The sequence below is a fragment of the Salmo salar genome, chromosome 05 (genome assembly GCF_965601325.2).
Source record: "Salmo salar chromosome 05, fSalSal1, whole genome shotgun sequence".
Taxonomy (NCBI): Eukaryota; Metazoa; Chordata; class Actinopteri; order Salmoniformes; family Salmonidae; genus Salmo; species Salmo salar.
Window position 1 is genome coordinate 64,179,736 of NC_138295.1, and position 21,537 is coordinate 64,201,272.

General features: G+C 42.9%; 1 protein-coding gene across 9 annotated transcripts in view; it reads right to left on the reverse strand.

Annotated features, from left to right (window-relative positions):
* Nucleotides 1-21,537, reverse strand: part of LOC106605414 (protein cordon-bleu) — a 64,290-nt gene that overhangs the window by 25,509 nt on the left and 17,244 nt on the right. For 2 of the 9 annotated variants that reach the window (XM_082975390.1, XM_045718541.2), the window contains exons 3-10: nt 20,635-20,847; nt 17,126-17,336; nt 16,689-16,727; nt 15,146-15,374; nt 14,230-14,274; nt 13,569-13,657; nt 13,020-13,097; nt 6,922-7,101 (exon numbers count right to left, since the gene is read on the reverse strand). In XM_082975390.1, coding sequence (XP_082831516.1) covers nt 6,922-7,101; nt 13,020-13,097; nt 13,569-13,657; nt 14,230-14,274; nt 15,146-15,374; nt 16,689-16,727; nt 17,126-17,336; nt 20,635-20,847 — 1,084 coding nt within the window. The remainder of the gene's footprint in view (nt 1-6,921; nt 7,102-13,019; nt 13,098-13,568; nt 13,658-14,229; nt 14,275-15,145; nt 15,375-16,688; nt 16,728-17,125; nt 17,337-20,634; nt 20,848-21,537) is intronic. The other 7 variants (XM_082975391.1, XM_014201032.3, XM_045718539.2 and 4 more) reach the window with 7 other exon arrangements.

Genomic DNA, 21,537 nt, shown 5'->3' on the forward strand with positions numbered 1-21,537 from the left:
CTAAATCCCAAAGTGCACCACTCAGTCACTTTAAACTGTAATCCATAGCTGAGCAACATAATCAATTCCCCTGGTATGTTTACACTCCAGTACAACAGTAGTATGGAGCATTCATAGAGAATGGCATGATTAGTCTGAGAGGACGCTGTCGCTTCGTTCTGCTGCACAGTATTGTCTTTCACTCTGAAGAGCAGCCAATCAGTCACACACGTGCACACGCACACACACACACACACACACACACACACACACACACACACACACACACACACACACACACACACACACACACACACACACACACACACACACACACACACACACACACACACACACCACCACACACACACACCTTCATATCCCAGTCAGTCCTCCACTATAGCTTCAACTTTTCCCCACATGCTATGGTATGCCAGAGACCGACAAGTATGAACGGTGGTGTGATGGTGGAGGTGCATACACAGTTCAGGGAGTTTACGCAACTCTACCTCTGTAAAGAAGTGCAAGGTGGCGGGTGGTAAGTAACACAGCGTTCTAACCACAATGACTCAATCCCAGAGAAACACCACAAGTTTTTTCTTAGAATATAAAAATAAAACAAGGACATTCTGACTTACTTCAACCACATTCAAGGAATAAAAAAAAAAGTTTGACAAATCATTTGTTATGGCTTGTTGCTACTTTCATCGCAATTTCAAGGTGGTGGAGGTGATTTTTCAAGGAGGTGATTTTCATGCCCAAACTGCTGTGCACTCTCTCACCCAGTCAGACTCGCCTACCTACCACTTGCACAACCCTTTAGTGCTCTACTAACTCTATATCACAGACAGCATCAAATCACATTTACTATACACTGATGTGCTGCCACTCAATGCTATCATTCAGTCAAATATTTCTATAGCTTTTCTACCACCTAATCCTGCAGGAATGCTAGCTCACTCCTTAATGGTTGACTTGGTCTATGTCCCAAATGGGACCCATAGTGCACTACGTTAGACTAGAGCTCTCTGGGCCCTGGTCAAAAGTAGTGAACTATTAAGTGAATAGGGTGCTTATTGGGGATGCAGGCTCAGCCCCCTGGCTGCCAAAGCTCCAGCTTTTTAATTACTCAACACAGCACACCACTCCAGAGCTGGCACAGTGAATTTACAGGCTCTTTATGGTCAGACCCACACACACACACACACACACACACACACACACACACACACACACACACACACACACACACACACACACACACACACACACACAGGTACGTGCACACAAGTACATGCACACACATACACAGATTTCAAAGTAAAAGTATATCAGTGCTCATGGCATAAGTCCACTTCAAATAGAGAACCAATGTACCACTGTAGATGAAGTGTGGACTACTCTGTGCCAACTGTAGTGAAAATAGGTCCATTATATCATCTTTATCAGTGCTGGATATTACTTTGTCTGCTAAGGTTAAGATTACATTCCAACATAAAACCACAACAAGGCCTAGGTTTTTTTGTCATTTTTTGAGGTACAAAACAATTCTTTCAAAAACTTAACTGTGAGACTGTGATTTGGAAATAATAATGATTTAAAATGTGAACATAAACACAAAACACAGCTCCAAACAAGCCCCATTATCTCCAACAGGAGGAGAGAAGACCATTAGAGCCAACATAACATGGTGAAAAAACAACATTCCCCACAACATTTCTGTGAGAAGACGCCACCACTACTTCATTAGATTTACACACACACACACAGAGAGAGATGGTAGACTACACAGTTCCAGTGGGCTGTTTGTTTTGGCATTAGGGGCCTCTTCCTTTGTTCCTGAGAACACAACGTTTTCTTCCTTAGGAAAGAGGAAAGGAGCATGATAGAGAGACTCCAAATGGTACCCTATATCAGTGTTTCCCAACCCTGGTTCTTGAGTGTCCCCAACAGTACACTTTTTCATTGTAGCCCTGGACAAACACACCTCATTCAACTCATTGAGGTCTTGATGATTATTTGACAAGTTGAATCCGGTGTGCTTGTCCAGGGATACAATAAAAATGTGTACTGTTGGAGGTACTCGAGGACCAGGGTTGGGAAACACTACCCTATATAGTGCCCTACTTTTGACTAGGGCTCTGGTCAAAAGTAGTGTACTATATAGGGAATGGGGTGCCACTTGGGATACACCCTAAATCTGCACTCAAAACTAGTAGAGCTGCCCATGCTTCCGTTTCGCACTTATTTTAATCACACTGTTCCACAGCAGAGCCTGTCACACTGAAACATCCACAGTGTTGCCTAATCACTCATACATAAACTAGCAAGTTTGCATGAAGTGAAACAAGACAACCTAAAATAACCTGCATAGCCTTAAGTGATAGAATTTCATTTACAGAGGGTGTTGATTAAAGGAAATGGAGGTCTTGTCAGCACATAGACTGAAAAACCAAGGCAGGCCACTTGAATATTCCAATTCAGAGAGGCGTTGAGTAAGTTAAGGCCTCCGCACCAACCATTCTCACTCTAACTCAAAGTGTTCTGCAGCCACATGGTTTACTTGCGTAGCAATCATGTAGGCCTAACTGAAGGATTGCAAACATATGACTCAGATCACAAGCTTCCTCTTAAAGGCATCATGTGTGACCTTACAGAATGTGGAACATTTTAAAAACACCACTGATCAAAACTGATGTTTCCCACGAATTCAAGTTTTTGTTTTAGAAAGGGTCCACAACTATTATTGAAATGGTATCATCAGCCCAATGTATAAATATCCAAACCACACAAGATTGTAAACAGACAACTTGTATCTTGCTAAAACAGATTAAAACGGTAGGCTACATTAAAGTGGATTAATAGCGCTGCAGTACAAAAAGCCAATGACGGATTGCTATGAAAGACTAAACCCCTCTTGGTTGAGATTATGACATCTCCCTAAGGAATGGTTTATGCAGGTAATGCTAGCCATCTCAATCAATCACACTTAGCCTGTGCTGCCAGCTATCCCCCTGATGGGATGGAGTCTGAGGCTACGTCCCAAATGGTACCCTATTCCTTACATAGTGCACTACTTTTGACCAGGACCAATAGGGATGCTGCCTCAGACTGTACTGCTTCGCAGGTCCACCCTGAAAGCAGAGCCAGGAGTCGATACATCAACATCACTAGGAGCCATGCTGCAGAGAAAAACAGAGGATATTCAGTAGGCTCCATGACTTGTGTCCCGTTGATTTAAATACTTGAGAATAGATCAGGTCAACTACTGAGATTCAGAGAAGAATAACACTCAGAGTAGGATTGGAAAATTCTGGTAACTTTCCCAAGATTCCCAGGTTTTCCAGAAATCCTGGTTGGAAGATTCCCAGCATCAGGGGAAAAAAAGGAGCAAGGAATCTGGGATTCTCCAAGTAGGATTTCTGGAAAACCTGGCAATTTTGGGAAAGTTACTGGAAATGTGCAACCCTACCCTGGAGTAAGCAGATTGAACCCCCAAAATGGAACCATAGAAGACATATTACTCAATGTCTATTACAAAATGTTTTGAGCGTGTACGACAATAATGATAATGTACAACACTGGGTTCCTACAGTAGGCTCCAAGTCTCTTAGACCAACCACTATTCTAACCTAACCTACCTAACCCCCTTCCCTTTCAGTGGTCTTCTGAGTTAATGCTATCTCATCCAAGAGATATTTGTTGAAATTATTCAAGAAATGTACAGCAACCTTTTGTTTGTTGAACCCGCAACCTCACCTGTCCTCTGCTCTGACTATGTACAGTAACATTGGCATAAAGAGCCTGTCAAGCTGATTTCATGCCTGTCTGCCTCTGGAAACACGACACCCCACTTATACATATTTCATGTTGTGCCACCAAAACACACCTCATCCACTGCTGCATTACTACTGCAATCTCAGAACCAAATCTAGTGTTTATGTTAACAGTCTGTCTGTCGCTAGAGACTCCTGTTGCATAAGCCTGATGTTACCTTTCCAGCATGCCAAACAGGCTTACACAAGTGTACTTGCCTGTTTCAAACCTATTACCGAACACTGAAGCGGAAAGCTCAGGATGACAGGCTAGGCCATGTCACAAAAGGCATTCTAAACATGACCTCTCACATGCTGACCACAACGCTCGCGTTGCGTGCGTACTGCAATCATTGCAGCCACACTGTTCGCGAGCGTCTGTGTAGTCAGGCGCTAAAATAAAACTTGGTTCTATTTGTGACGCGTGACATGCTGCAAGTCCCACCTCTCCCATCTCCTCATTGGTTTTTAGGAGCATATACCCACGTGGGTGATTGAAAGATGAACTGAGATCCACACTCCAGTCCAGTCGGTAGTGGTAATGCAACTTATAGTTGGTTGCCAACCGCCATATAAAGTCCAAAGAACAAGAAGAAGCCTGAAGGACGAGAGATTACTAGAAACTAACTTTCACCCTTTTATCTGTGGATTAATTGTCAGAGTAAAGGACCTTGTGTATTTCAGGTAAAATAACAACCCAATGTTTATATCCCAGGACAAATTAGCTAGCAACAGCAAGCTAGCTAGCTAAATTGGTATCAATGTTTAATGCTTTTCGACCTGTCCCCAAATTAATATAGTTGGTTCAGAGTTCGTTTTGGTATTTCAACCTGCGTGTCCTGATCGCGTCTAGTGTGGGTTGACAAAATCAACATGAGTGCAATGTCGCACGCGGACACCCACGCGCGCGTGCCGTCTCGTCAGCATGTTAGCCTACTACTGTCCAAATCATAATGTCAGCTATTTGCCTAATAAAAGCTTAAAACACTCCTTCAGCACAAGATGTTGGATGCATACCAAATGGCACCATATTCCCTTTGAAGTGCACTATAAAAGGGAATAGGGTGCAATTTGGGATGCATCCATTTTTTTTGTCTTGACCCCAGATAAACCCAGTTGGCTATTTGATTGAATAAGGTCTTGGGCTTGACTATTGATTGCAAATTGATACTGTACTGAGATGAATAGAGGGTCATAACTAGTGATGGGGAAAATAAATCGATACAGTTACCTATCAGGATGCTATTTCTGATGATATATCGTTGTTGACAATATCGCAATATTATTTTTGCGCTAGTTGGCTGTACCTGCACCAAAACTCCAGTAATTTTCCTTCATAGCTTGTTCTCCATCTTCTTTTTTAAATTGAGAGCCAATTTGTTTTCAGCACCTTTATTTCAATGACTGATCAAAACTTGTTTTCTCATGGCCCTCTCTTGTCCCTCTGCAGCAGACACATGGTGAGCAATATATTTGGAACCTCGAATCGCAATAAAATCACAGTATTGAATTGCAATACATATATTATCGTTAGAACCGTAATAGATATCGTAATAGATATCGTATCGGCACTTAAGCATCGTGATAATATCATATCGTGAGGTCTCTGGTAATTCCCAGCTTAACATTCTTAGAAAAAAGGGTTCCAAAAGGATTATTTTTGGTTTCAGGGAGAACCCTTTCTGGTTCCATAAGAATATGACTTGAGAGAACCCTTTTTGGAACCAAAAGGATTCTACCTGGAACCAAAAAGGGTTCTTCGAAAGGTTCTCCTATGGGTACAGCCGAAGAACCCTTTTAGGTTCTATATAGCACCTCTTGCTATACAGAGTGTAGTCATACCGCAGGGGAAGAGATTGTCATCACTACAACAATAGCCATCCTACCAGTAGCTCAGGCTCATGGAAAGGAGACCTAAGAGCAGCCATCCCATCCCTCAGGCACTCCGTCCTCATCTGATCTCTCTGTCCTTGTCTAACCCTCACAAAAGGTTACATCAGGCCCATGTGCCATGCGTCTCAACATGCAGCCAGCCATCTTCCAAACCCAATACTTGTCTCATCCGTGCTAGTGAGTCACAGGACAGCAAGTGTTGCTTATCTCTGGGTGAACAGACTGATAAAGACATCATAAGTGTGGTGTTTCTGAACAGTGTCTAATACCCTTTTCAGACATATGGAATGTGGCGCCTTGAAAGCGCCTCGGCTACAGCATGTTTGTTTGTCTGTAAGGGTACACTACGGCTTTTTAAATGCCGACATGAAACCCTCTCTCGAGATAGCGTCGATGCACCACTGAACAGTCCTTGTCAATCAAATAATCCCGAGCTGCCTGTGTGCAACCTGGCTGCCTGCTGCCTGCGCGCAGACCGCTCTACCCTAAAAAAGTATGTTAAAGTTCATTAAATACCATGATTTACCAAGACGTTTAGTAAAAAGAAAACACATCTAGCACCCTACCATAAAAAACTGCATAAAAACACAACAGAACATCAATCAGCTACTTTTATTGAACACTTCTGATCTGGCACTTTATTTAATTGCCTGAAAGGCTATCAATTGTTGCTATAAAGGGTATAATAAGACAGGCGAGAAAAAAACTGGGAACCACGACAACATAAACCCAAATTAAATCCTGATTGGAAGAACAGCGTGAGTAGTACACGGAATACTGTGTGGACACCTTGTGCTTCTCTACCGTAGTATGTGTCCAAATGGCACCCTATTCCCTACATAGTGCACTAGTTTTAACCAGAGCACTATAGACCCTGGTCAAAAGTAGTACACTATATAGGGAATAGGATGGCATTTAGGATGTAATCCATTTCACAGATTAACCAGTGTGTTCCTGTTAGTAACGGTCACTATGACCACAACACACAGTTCCAGACAAACCCCATTCTCTCCAATAGGAGGAGAGAAGCCCATTAGAGCCAACATAACATGGTGAAGAAAAAAAACATTTCCCACAACAACACCACGTGAAGAGAAAGAACACTACTACTATTGATATTAGATCCACAAACAACACAAGGAGATTAGAGGAAATGTTTATCCAATGTTGCAATAGTTGATCCAAACACAGGTCACCATGACCTGAAGTGTGTGTGTGTGTGTTGCTCTCTCACCTGGTAGGCCTCCAGTGTGTAGCAGCCCTGGCAGGGTGTGGGGGCCGGGGCCGGGGGGGCCCGCCTCTTCTTAATCTCTATCCTGGGGGACATCCTGGAGATGTTCATGACGGATTGGGACTGGCCCAGGGTGCTGGGCCGCGCCTCCACGCAGGGCACGATGGACACTGTGGACAGTCCCTGGATGAGGAAGGAGAGAGAAGGGTTAATGCAGAACATAGAAATGACACACAGACAGATAATGTGACACATTCACACAAACAGATGTGTGAGTCACACACACACACACACACACACACACACACACACACACACACACACACACACACAGACACAATTATAAACACACAGAACAGAGCTACATATGAACTGAGTGGCATTTAAAGGTCAGGTAATTCTAAATGGTCTCAGAAACCCAAAATCACAGGTTGATATGGTGGACAGTGGAAATGTCAACGGCCAGTCCTGAAGGGTGAGCATGGGTCATGCCCTTTATTCACTAATTCTGTGTCCCAAGTGGCACCCTATTCCCTATGTTGTGCACTACTTTTGACAAGGACACATAACACTATATAGAGAATAGGGTGCCATTTGAGACTCTGACTAACAAGGGCTCATGACTGAATCTAAAATATCAGCATATCTTCATCATGGTCTGTTATTGCAGTGGTAAATTAAGCCAATGCAAAGCTTAGTGTTGGGTCTGTCTCCTCTAGTCTGCAAGAGGAGGCACTCAGATCCCTGCTGAATCAGGATGCTTTGTGACAGTTGTGATAGCTGCAGTCAGCTTTATTACCATTCTGTAGCTACGCCGCCTCGCTAATACACCGTCTGTCTGTCTGGGAGGGATGCTGCTGAGCAATGGGTGACGATCAAAGAATGATCAAAGGCTTTACTAAGCATCTGAAGCTTAGCCTGGTCCCAGATCTGTTTGCACTGCCTTTCCAACTCCTATGGTCAATGTCATGCCAAGTGATCATAAAAAGGAGTTGGCAAGACAGCACAAACAGATCTGGGTCCAGGCTATCTGAAACGTCCTAAGCTTCTGTCTCTGTACTGTAGCACAACTAGGAACTAAGATATGCATCTTTAAACGATGGTGGGGGGGGGGTTAAAGAAAAGAAAGGAAAACATATTAAGTCAAAATGACACAGCATTTCAGACAATTCCTGGGCAGAGGATCAAAGTAGTCATGAAAAAAAGTTTAAATGACTAAAACATTAAGTTCTAGTCAGTAGAGGTAATCAGTGAACCAAGTAGTACTTACAGTGGGGAGAATGAATGGAACATGTGCAGGAGGGAGAGAAAAGCACTCAAAGGTATTCAGACCTGGGCATAAATAGTATTTGTTTTCTTTCAAAAATATTTTTTATCATTTCATTGATCCTGCCTGGTGTGCCAGTTGGGCATGGTTTGAACTTTTGGGACTATTTCATTGGTTCCATTATACCAGGCAAGCACAATAGAGCAAAGAGAAAAAGACGCATGTAACAAAAAACCTAGCTGGAGTCTTGGAATCCTGCAGTAGATTTACTGCTGCCCCGCTCTAAGAACAGAGCCTGGATCAACTAAGTTGACACTATTCATCTTTATGACCTTCACATCCTGTTTAACTTTGATCTTCTCTTCTCTTACTCAAGAACACGTGCCTCTCCCACCTACTAGATCTTCCTGACTCAAATAATATAACATCTAGCAGACGCTTTTATCCAAAAGAGACTTACAGTCATGTTTGCATACATTTTACGTATGGCTGGTCCCAGGAATCAAACCCACTCTCCTGGCATAGCAAGCGCCATGCTCTACCAACTGAGCTACAGAGAACCATATGATTTATACATGGGCATAACTGCATCCCAAGCATAGATGACATGGCATACTTTACACAGTGCACAGTCGGCTTTACTCTATTCCCTTCTATTGGCTGCTGCCTATATATAGGCTACTGTACATATAAACTCAGCAAAAAAAGAAACGTCCCTTTTCCAGGCCACAGATCTTCAACGTGAAGGGTTTAAACACTGTTTCCCATGCTTGTTCAATGAACCATAAACAATTAATGAACATGCACCTGTGGAACGGTCGTTAAGACACTAACAGCTTACACACGGTAGGCAATTAAGGTCACAGTTATGAAAACTTAGGACACTAAAGAGGCCTTTCTACTGAATCTAAAAATCACCAAAAGAAAGATTCCCAGGGTCCCTGCTCATCTGCGTGAACGTGCCTTAGGCATGCAGCAAGGAGGCATGAGGATTTCAGATGTGGCCAGGGCAATAAATTGCAATGTCCGTACTGTGAGACGCCGAAGACAGCGCTACAGGGAGACAGGACGGACAGCTGATCGTCCTCTCAGTGGCAGACCACCCGTAACAACACCTGCACAGGATCTTTACATCACACCTGCGGGACAGGTACAGGATGGCAACAACAACTGCCCGAGTTACACCAGGAACACACAATCCCTCCATCAGTGCTCAGACTGTCCGCAATAGGCTGAGAGAGGCTGGACTGAGGGCTTGTAGGCCTGTTGTAAGGCAGGTCCTCACCAGACATCACTGGCAATAACGTCGCCAATGGGCACAAACCCACCGTCGCTGGACCAGATAGGACTGGCAAAAAGTGCACTTCACTGACGAGTCGCGGTTTTATCTCACCAGGTGTGATGGTCGGATTCGCGTTTATCATCGAAGGAATGAACGTTACACCGAGGCCTGTACTCTGGAGCGGGATCGATTTGGAGGTGGAGGGTCCGTCATGGTCTGGGGCGGTGTGTCACAGCATCATCAGACTGAGCTTGTTGTCATTGCAGGCAATCTCAATGCTGTGCGTTAACAGGGAAGACATCCTCCTCCCTCATGTGGTACCCTTCCTGCAGGCTCATCCTGACATGACCCTCCAGCATGACAATGCCACCAGCCATACTGCTTGTTCTGTGCGTGATTTCCTGCAAGACAGGAATCTCAGTGTTCTGCCATGGCCAGCGAAGAGCCCGGATCTCAATCCCATTGAGCACATCTGGGACCTGTTGGATCGGAGGGTGAGGGCTAGGGCCATTCCCCCCAGAAATGCCCCCCCCCCCCCCCCTAGAAATGTTGACCCCCTCTTTGTTCAGGGACACATTATTCTATTTCTGTTAGTCACATGTCTGTGGAACTTGTTCAGTTTATTTCTCAGTTGTTGAAGGTTGTTATGTTCATACAAATATTTACACATGTTAAGTTCGCTGGAAATAAACGCAGTTGACAGTGAGAGGACGTTTCTTTTTTTGCTGAGTTTACATGTACAGTATGTATATGCAAATATTCCAGTAAATCCAAAGCCTCAATCTTCTGCCGGTTGATCCCATGCCACGAGAGAGAAAGGGCAGAGAGAAAACCTGAAATGCATTTTTAGAAATCAGACAGCCTTCAGCAGGGACTGGGGAGTGATTCTTGGCCAGCGGCCAACCCTCTCCTCCCCTGATGAACTTTTCACACTGCGCTAATGTGTTCATGGCGACCTTCTCAAATGAAAGTGAGTGTGGCTAAATTGTTAATATTCCAGCTCACTGAGAGTCCCTCAGTACATCCAAGGCATGTTCAATTATGAAAGACCAATAAAAAATATGAGCTGGAGCACACCCAGAAAAAATATTTTGTGTGGAGGTGCTGACTAACGGCGAATAAACTATAAAAATAAAGAGAGTCGCACACTCCATATATAAACTCCCAGTAATTTATTGTGTAAATCACCAACGTTTCAGCATCACTGTGCCTTCTTCAGGGTAAATACTTGAACCAGGTTATGTTGACAAACAGTGCAAGTAGTGCAACCAATGACAATAGTGACAGGTGTGTCATAATGAATAAGTTAATTAGAAGGAATTGAGTGAAACTGTTAAAAAACAACAGTTTATGGCATATTAAATATATTAGGCTATTGTTATCATATGCAAACATAATTGAACGTTGCACATAATGTTAGCATCAACATACATTATTGTTTAATTCAATCTCACATATTTAATTGTTTCCTATTTCATTTGTATTTGTTACATGTCATTTTTTGGTTCAACCTTGCATAATGCATAAGAAGCATCGTCAACAGGGGGAACATATTCGGTGTACGCTGATAAGCTGTAGAAAGAATATATCCATTTATAAGAATTGTTCATAAGAAAGGTCTGAGATCAAAGTCAATATTCAGACCACTAGGGATCAATGTTTTTAGATAGGATATCCAGTAAGCCTCCCTTTGTAGTAGCATAATCTCCATGTTACCTCCTCTCCTTGGTAGAGCAACATGCTCAATGCCTGTGTATTTGAGGGAGGAGTGTGGCTGAAATGTTAATATCCCGGCTCTCTGAGAGTCCCTCAGTACATCCACTGCATGTTCAATTATGAAAGACCAACACAAACACACGTTCCAAATTTAGGGAGAGACTATGGTAACTTTCAATTGGGATCCGTGCTGTTGTTGTACTCAGCTGTTGGAACGGAATGTTCCATGCAGGGAATTGCCATGAATTCGTAGCATACGTTATGTAATCTTAAATCAGTTACAGACCAGAGCCAAAAAAAAGCTATTGGGTCTTTCTTTGTTATTAAAGTTTGGGAAAAGTTCACCTGAACATCTGTAATTCCATGCTGGAGGAAATCTGAGAACTAACCACAATGCCTATCACTCATGCATATCCAAGGTGGAAATGCATTGTAAGTGGAGTACTCACTGCCAAGACTAGATACAGATAGAACCGAGCATGGCCATCTATGATGATTTAGAGGCAGCAACACGCCCTTATTGTCCTCTCCAAGGACAAAATGTGATCTGAAAGAGTTTCATTCTGTACAATAAAAAAAACTCTGGGAAAACAGACAGGATCATTTGTGGCAAGCCTTAGCAGCTCTACAACTGTGTCTCAAAGCAATATCGTTTTCCTTCCTTTAGATCATACACTATGTACACAGTCCTCAACATTACGGTCCATCAGCTTGTCCAGTGTAGGACTGTTTACTTTGTATCATAGATGCAATACTGTTCTATTTCAGTTTGTGTTATGAACAGTCCTCAACATATCTTCCCATCTGTTAGGCCAATAATGGTATCCAGATATCAGAGTAAATGTAGCCAGGTATAGGATGATGATGTAACATAATCGCTAAGGACACATGGGGTGTGTGTGTGTGCGCGCCCCCTGGGGCTCGACTCAAATGAGCAGGAGAGATCCACCAAGGTCTTATGGGAAATCCAATAAAATACCCATGATTTGAGGTGTATCCCAGATGGATGCCGGTAATAGATTCCTCTGTAATTGTATAAAACTGATTCAATTACCTTCCAAACAGGTAGCCTGTTCAATGTTTGCTCTAATATATTAATGTTTTAGCACACATGCACACCACATTCAAAGAACTCCACGATGGAGTAGAAAATATTCCCAGGAAACCGTCCCTACTGCTATAACTACTATTGTTTTACAAACTTACTATTAAAACACATTATACATGTCCCTGAGTAAAGCTGATCAAATAAAAATAAATAATTCAAGGCTTTAATGTACTTCAGGTTGACTTGCTACAGAAACTTTAAATCCGTCAAGGTACTGTAATTGACTGAGGGGAATCAGAAGACGTGGAATCAGCTTGTCAAGTCTGCCCTCTAGTGGTACATGAGCAGAACAACAGACAATCAGCTATATCGAGAGGCACACAGGCTGAAAAGTAGGGTTGCAAAATAATGGTAGCTTTCCCAAAATTCCTAGGTTTTCCATAAATCCTTGTTGGAGAGTTCTGGATTTCCTGCCTATTCCCTCCTGATTCTTTGAATTGTACAACCAAGATTTCTGGAAAATGGGAATGTTATGGGAAAACGCTACTGAAAAGAAAACCAAAGTTGAGCTCATGTGTTCTCATTTTTGGGGGGCATAAAATGCTATCTGTTACAAGGTGGTGGGTTTTGGAAAATCTACAATAGAATAGAACTCAAAAGTATAATTTATCTTTCTGCTAAATGAATGAGATTGCATTTATTGAATGAGATTTGAGTATTGAAAGAAAATATAATGCAAGATGTCAATTACCACACCCAGACATTTCAGGAGGGTTAGTAGTACTTACATTGTAGTGTTTTTCAGTACTTTGAATAATATTATTATCAAGACCATCCATGTCCATAGTAGGCGACTGTTCTTCAGTCTGAAATTGAATGTATATCTAACATGCAATACATCAGAATGCAACTACAATACAAGCATAACATGCAGTTATTTCAGTTATTTGAAAGATGATAGCAGTACTCATACAGCGCTAGGGTTAAAAAGCCCTTCCCACGGGGACAGTAAAATCTATAAGACTAATTATTTTTTTATGGAAAGCCATCATATGTTGAGCTCAAGAATAACAGTAGCTATTTAAGTAGAAGATTTACGTATCAAATTAGTCCACTCAAACACAGAAAAAAATATGCTTCTTTTTCCTGCATTTCAACATACATTAGTAGTAAGTCAACAGTTTAAAGTCAGCTTGATCTGCAGACACACACTCTCTCAGTGAGTAGCCTATGCATGGTGCCTTGTAGTATGTTCTAGATGGTATTATGGTGTTAAGTTAGCCAAGCCAATGGGATAAATGTCACTGTTGGAACATAAGTGAACTGTGCCGTCTTACCTTTGATTTCCTTCTGTTGAACTTAAAGAATCCGAGCAGACCTTTGTTCTCGGCCCCACCGACACTTGAGGTGTTGGAACGGAAGTATTCTAACAATGAATAGACAGACAATAGGTTTCAGTTCACTCCGAAATGAAAGGGTTGGCTCACAGCTAAAAATAAAGGTTTTCATTCATGCAGTTCATTCATTAACCAATGGGACGAAATAAACCACAGCTAGAACTATACTACTATACCACATTATGCAAGTCATGTCAGTTATTAAAAGTTTAACCCATGCATACAACAAAAAGTATTCTCCATAAACAACACACACTCTCAAGCCTCTATCTACAATCAGGCAGTTTCAACAGTAGATGGCACTACAACTAAACTTTTCCAATATGACAGTGCATCTATTCTTCAACCTCCGAAAAAAAATCTAACAAACAGTAGTCATAACGCACTGTAAGCCAGAAGGAAAGGGAAATAATATTGACTGTATCTTATATTTGATCTAAGATATGTAAAACAAGCAAACAAAACAAGCGAGATTGTCCCACGAGGAGAAAAGGAACGGCAAAGTGGGGTTAATGTGACTGTACAAGAGACTGTTAAGCTACAGGTAATGTCACTACAGCATTGTGGACGGGAACAATAAGCAGCATACAGACAGTAATACCTGAGTAATTTAGAGCAGGTGCAGAAGCCATTTTAGGTCGACGAACTGGAAACAATCACAGGATTTCAACAACATTAAGGGCCCTTGTTGCAATGCAGACTATCCTTAACTATACAAGATTCTCTCTTTATCAAAACTATACATCATTTCCCATGTCACTCGCTATGCAATCCCCCACCCCACCCACCCCTGCCTACAGAAAAGGGGGAAACAGTGAAACTACCAACAACACTGACAATGGTATTTGACAACTGCCTCTAGTTTAACTGAAGCATCAGTACATCTCACTAGGCTTTGTAGGTAGTGTTCTAATGACTAACCGTCTATATTGCCTCTCTAAGGGCAGAGTCATAGGGGGCAGAGTACACACCCTGGAAGGCATGTGCTTATCGAAGCTTATTTAACCAAATATGTAAACACAAGCTCACTTATTTATTCTGCAGCGCCACCCTGATAAGATGGACTAGCCCAGACTGAATTACACCCCATGTAAACATTACAGGCACAGATGTGCACAGCTGCAGTAAGAAAGTAATGCACGCTACTTTGATTCAATCTCACATGTGAGTGTTGATTATAGATGCGATCAGGGTGTAAAAGCGTGATAGAAAACAACGGAGAGAGCTCAAATTAAATATAAGATTACACAGGTTGAGAAGAATAAGAGGAACAGTAATAGTTTGTTAACAGAGATAGGTTGGTACAGTTAGCCTGGTCTCAGATCTGTTTGTGCTACAATGTCAACGCTAACACTGTAGGTATCATGTGAGGACATGGAATAGTCTGGTCCCTGATCTGTTTGTGCCGTCTTTTCATCTCCTATAATCATTGTCGTACCATAGGAATTGGCAAGAAATGTGTCACCATTCTATAGGAAGAGGTGGAGGGAGATGGGGGTATAAGGTGGTTTATTTACCAAGAGTCTGGTCCTGTACGTAGAGCTCTCTGATGCCTAGCTCGCTCAGACACTTGTCCAGCTCCAGCTCGTGGTTGCTGACATTGTCCTTCAGCAGCAGGACATGGGCCGGGTCAAAGTCACACTTCTCACAGATGGCCGGGACCAGGCTCTCCAGGGGCACCAGGGGACTCACCCTCACCACCGCCTTCTGGCTCCTGTGGTAGTTCACCACCAGACGCACCGTTTTCTTTACAGGGAAGACAGAGTGACTTTAGTGCCAATGGTTGGATACAGTATTAAAGAGTATTAAAGAACCTCCTAGGTTCAAATAGTATTTGTTTGACCTTGAGCTTGCCTGCAATCATGCCGATCTGGCACTTCAGGCAGGCTCAATCAAACGCTCAAAGTATTTTAAATAAAATGTTCAATTTGAACCCATGTCTAAGTTCAGTAATTAAATGGTACTTGAAAGTAAAGATCTCAGCAGTACACATCCAATTGGAAAAACTAGGGTGAAAAATATTGAGTGAGAGAGAAAAAAAGTGGGTGTCAGAATCGTAGGATAAACCATGATTAACTAAAAACTTCACTCCACCTCACTTAAAAAGAGGTTATGCTTTACTTTCAGCTTTTCCCTTAGAACGTAGACATTTGTTGACAGGCCTAGGGGAGGAGGGGGGGTGAGACTGGGGGTCATTCAAGACTAGCACTCTAAGGTAACTGAGGCTCGGAGACAAGTCGAGGCCTGACAGAGAGGGCCTGTGTGTGGGCAGCCACTGCCTGGTCAGTCCCAGGGTGTTTGGTGTACCTATAGAGAGGGATCATAATAACAGTGCCAGCAGCACTAAGAGGATTGAGGTGGTTGTTATGAAGAACACAGTCTGCATCCCAAATGGCACACTATTCCCTATATAGTTCATTACTTTTAACAAGGTCCCATAGGGATCTGGTCAAAAGTAGTGCACGATATAGGAAGTAGGATGCCATTTGGGACAAACAACAAAAGATACTGTTATCACGGAGGCCATGACGGTCACACAGCAGTACACAATGTACAGACTTCAAGACTCTCCTTCTGAAAACATCATGTCAACCACTTACCAAGGGTGTGTAACAATCAGAAGCACAACTGTTTTTGTGTGTGGCTCTTTGCTAATATTTACTGAGGCAACTTGTAAAAAAAGGGGGTTGTACTGTACATGCTTATTACAAGTCCTAAAATGTATTACAACCACATCATAATGCATTATACCGGTTGGCTTTAAGCAAAGTGTTACCCACAATGTCGATGACTCAGAGTGAAATAGTGTCAGACTATGGCCATCAGCCAAAGAGAGGTCAAAGGGATAGAGGGGGAGCAGGGCCACCAGGGCCAGTGAGGCCTGAGAGTAGAGTAGAAATAATGCATGGTAACTAAAGGTAAGGCACTCATGAAAAATTCACATGCTAGGTAAGTAGGAGGAGACACTGGAGACAGAGAGAGAAGACACTCAATCAGCCACCGAGAGCCGGTAATAATCCCACTGGTTTAGAGACTGGCTCTACAACACCGGCTGCCTACCTTAGCATGAGTCCTTTTTGGGTTTTGTGGCCTTTCCTGCTGCAACGATTTAGTGTCAAAAGGTAAAGAAGGGCAATCGCACAGTTACATGGGGAATCATATATCACATTTCCCAGGTGTCAAAGGTTAGGTTCAATGAACGCTGAAAACATCTTATTCATTGCATCCCCAAAACAGTCAACGATACCCACCCATGCACTACAACAACAGCAAAAGGCCCAGACCAGAACAAACTAATTTCCAATAACTTCATGAAGTGCAACATACATGTGCATTCATGGAAGACTAACCAGAGGATAACTATGAATCCTCAAGTTACAATAAACACAGCTAATTTCTTATTCACAGTCACAATGCAGCTACATATCCTCAATCAGTAGGACAGTATCAAACAAACACACACAGAGATCTCTATATCAGGATCAGCAGGCACTCACCTCTGGCACTTTAGGCGGAGGTTTCCGCACCACTTTGTCCTGCAACACTTTCTCCCTGATGCTTATGGCAACAACGTCCAGGGACCCCAGCAGGCTGTTGGGCTTGAAGGCTAGGGACAGGCCCTCGCTGGACAGCAGCTCCAGGGTGTGATAGGCTGGGTTCAGGTGGTACCGGCTGCACAGATCCACCAACAGGTCCATGAGCGCCTTGCTGCACAGAGAGGCAAAAGCAGCACAGGAAGCCAGGCTGAGTCACAGACAGGAAGCCAGGTAGAGTCACAGGCTCGTCAGAGTAGAGTAGACCAAGGTAAGTCCCTATTCCCTAGTTAGCGCACTTCTTTGACCAAGGACCACTACTTTTGACAAGACCGCTATGGGCTCTGGTCAAAAGTAGAGCACTATATAGGGAATACGGTGTCGTTTGGGATGTGACCTGACTGACAGATAGGGTTACCTCCTTTAGCTCCAATAGGAATACCTGTAATTACACTGGGTGATGCACAGGCAGACACTCATGCTGCTCAGCTTACAGCATTAGATAAGCCTGCAAATTGGTACATAAAAGGCTGATTTAATGATCTGAACTCAGTGATGTGTTAGAAAGGTAAATGAATTACAGATAGGAAATCTAGCCTTAGTCAATTGAAAATAAATTACCCATCTGGTCTACTTATAATATATGTATGCAGGGATGGAAATTAAGCTAGCCTGAGGCTAGTACTTTGCAAATAGGGCTAGTAGAAAATGTGCCAAACTAGCCCGTCAGGCGAGTGGCATTTTCTATTTCAAATATCAAATGACACATATTTGGCTAGAAGAATGTAACCTGGGCTAGTAAAAATTGTAACCCGACTGGTCAGTGTCCTAAATCCTTCACTTGAGAATGTAGAATGCCTTAATAAATCCTGATACAATGTTCTGTTTTTGAGCGTCATATGAAGTCCCATGTCATGTAATACTGCCTGCTGGGAGAAGACAGCTCATATGACAAAACTGCTAAAGGGCTGCTCTGAACAACCAACTCGTAATGACCAGAGCAAAGTTCGCTCATCACAAGTCTTACAACTGCATCATAATGCATTACACATCAGCTGTAGGATGGAGAGTTATGGTTCATTCGAAAATAACAATGTATTAATTTATACTACAACTTTCTTCTTAGAATAACATATCTAGCTAGCAAATGAGGCTTTGACAAGACACTGGAAACACAACACATTGATCTGTATTCCCTATCATAATGAAAACAGTGTGACAAGTGTGACAAAACCCTTACACACCATAATGGAGAGGGTGTTGTCTGATTGCTTCCTGCACACATGAACCAGGTGATTACAAGACATTTATGACACCTGGATAAAACTCCCTTGGGCTTTATCATGCACTGAGACAATAAAACGGATTTCCCATAAATCAAATGACAGTCAGACACAATTTGGATTGTCCAGATTTTTCATCTGTAAATGCTCTACAGATGGTCATACTATCAACAAACTATCTGTTGATAAGCAACTGTATGCTAAGGTTACGGTTAGGGTTAGAATAAGGGTAAAGTTTAAGGTTAAGATAAGGTTTAAGGTTAGGGCTAGAGATGTGAGATGTGATTTGTGCTCAGTAATGTGTGAATATATATTGAACAAAAATATAAATGCAACAATTTAAAAGATTTTACTGAGTTACATTTCATATAAGGAAATGGATGTGGATCAGAAAACCAGTCAGGATCTGGTGTGACCACCATTTGCCACATGCAACGCGACACATTTCCTTCGCATAGAGTTGATCAAGCTGTTGATTGTGACCTGTGGAATGTTGTCCCACTCCTCTTCAACGGCTGTGCGAAGTTGCTGGATATGCTGTCATTCAAGTCGATCCTGAGCATCCCAAACAATGGGTAACATGTCTGGTGGGTATGCAGGCCATGGAAGAACTGGGACTTTTTCAGCTTCCAGGAATTGTGTACAGATCCTTGTGACATGGGGCCGTGCATTATCATGCTGAAACATGAGGTGATGGCGGCGGATGAATGGCATGACAATGGGCCTCAAGATCTCGTCACGGTATCTCTGTTCATTCAAATTGCAATCGCTAAAATGCAATTGTGTTCGTTATCCGTAGCTTATGCCTGCCCATACCATAACCCCACCGCCACCATGGGGCACTCTGTTCACAACGTTGACATCAGCAAACCGCACGCTCACACGACTCCATACACGCTGTCTGCCATCTGCCTGGTATAGTTGAAACCGGGATTCATCCGTGAAGTGCACACTTCTCTAGCATGCCTGTGGCCATCGAAGGTGAGCATTTGCCCACTGAAGTCGGTTACGACGCCAAACTGCAGTCAGGTCAAGACCCTGGTGAGGACGACGAGCACGCAGATGAGTTTCCCTGAGACGCTTTCTTACGGTTTGTGCTGAAATTCTTCGTTTGTGCAAACGAAAGGGGCTCCCGAGTGGTGCAGCGGTCTAAGGCTCTGCATCTCAGTGCTAGAGCCGTCACTACATATCCTGGTTTGATTCCAGGCTGTATCATAACTGGCCGTGATTGGGGCTTCCAGGATCGGGGTTTTGAGGCCGGTTGGTTGAACTGTCAAATTCTCTAAAACGACATTGCTTATGGTAGAGAAATTAACATTCAATTCTCAATTCTAGTGAACATTCCTGCAGTCAGTATGCCAATTACACACTCCCTCAAAACTTGGGAGACATCTATGGCATTGTGTTGTGTGATAAACCTGCACATTTTAGAGTGGCCTTTTATTGTCCCCAGCATCAGCTACTTCATATGCCACACCTGTCATGTGGATGGATTATCTTTGCAAAGGAGAAATGCTCACTAAGTTACGTAAACAAATTTGTACAACAAATTTCAAAGTAATAAGCTTTCTGTTCGAATTAGAATTTTGTTTAGTATTAGATAGCTAGTTGAAATGTTACTGATAGTCTAAAGATGGACTATCCAAATGAAGTGTTGCACAAATTACTTGGCAAAGAGCATCACTTAGAGTAAAAGACAATGGAAAAGACGGCCCCAAGTGAGAGAGATGACGACCACTGTATGAGCCTGATCCCAGATCAGTTTTCTCTGTCCAGAGCAGTTGGCAAGACTTCACAGACAGACCTGGGATCACTGTCCTATATTGGTTCACAAAAAAATACTGTTAGAAACTCTCACATACCACTCATTAACAGCATTAACAGAGGCCCTTGTCTCGTTTTCTGCATGAGGGCTGGAGTCCTGGATGGCCTAGTCTGATTCACTCACTGCTCCAGCAGAAAGTGAGAGAGACCCTCATTAAGGCCAGAGAGGCTCTGGCAGGTCAGCTTCTCACAACATGCACACACACTGATTCTGGGCCACTGAGGGAACCTTGAAAAGGCCTCTCCGATCACATACCAAACAAGGCCACATCCACATACATAACAGAGTCTGTGAATTGAGGGTCGAAGGGGTAATGTGTACGTGTGCATATGCATATGTGACGAGTGTGTGGTGTTGCCTCTCACCTGCCGTCCATTGTGCTGCTGGTCTGGTAGCCTTGAGGCAGAGTGATGTGGAGGTCTACGCTGGTCCTCATGTTCTCCTTGGTGTCCATCACCATGCTGCCCATACTGCCCTGCGCTGAGCCTCCCCCGTCAGGCACTGCATTACGGAAGATTCTCCTGGGGGCGGGCTCGGGGGCCAGGGGCGGTGGGGGGGCTCGGGACTTCATTCCCTTCCTGAGGGATGGACAGAGGTTAGGCATAAGGTCAGGGACAGGCATAAGGTCAGGGGTATGACTAAGTTTTGGGTTAAGTTTAGTTTTATAATCAGATATTTTAGAGTGAAATTGTAATTTGCAGATTGGCCTGATTGTGGCAACCTAGAGAAATGAATTATGTTGTTTTGTTTTCTCCCAGAAAAGGCAGTCCGGTCGTCATGGTGATTCAAAGGGAAATAGAATAGACAAGACTTTGCACTACTTTGCTGTTTTGCACTGGGATAGGTGACAACAAAAAGAACAGAGACAACTTGAATGGCAATGACTTTCTGTCTTTCAGCGAGATTACATAAGCAAGTCTGTCTCCAGATATGCAAAGGTTGTTTATTGGTTGGCAGGGTCACAGTGGTCCGTGTTGATGTGATATTCCACACCAAGGACTTTCCTTATCATGATTTGTTCATTATTATAAAAACTTAATGCAGTTATCTTGTTTTATAAATTTAAAAAAGGGGAGGTGCTCTACAAGCCTCTCTGGGTTTTTAACCCCTCCTGCACATGCTCTTTTTGGTTTGCCTTTTAAACCTTTATCATATTGTTTTGTAGTTTCTTGTGTGCAAATAAATAAATAAAACAATTATTTTATACAGTATAGAGATGATGTAACCATCTAAACACACAAGGATAAAGATAGCCAGCATGCATTGCA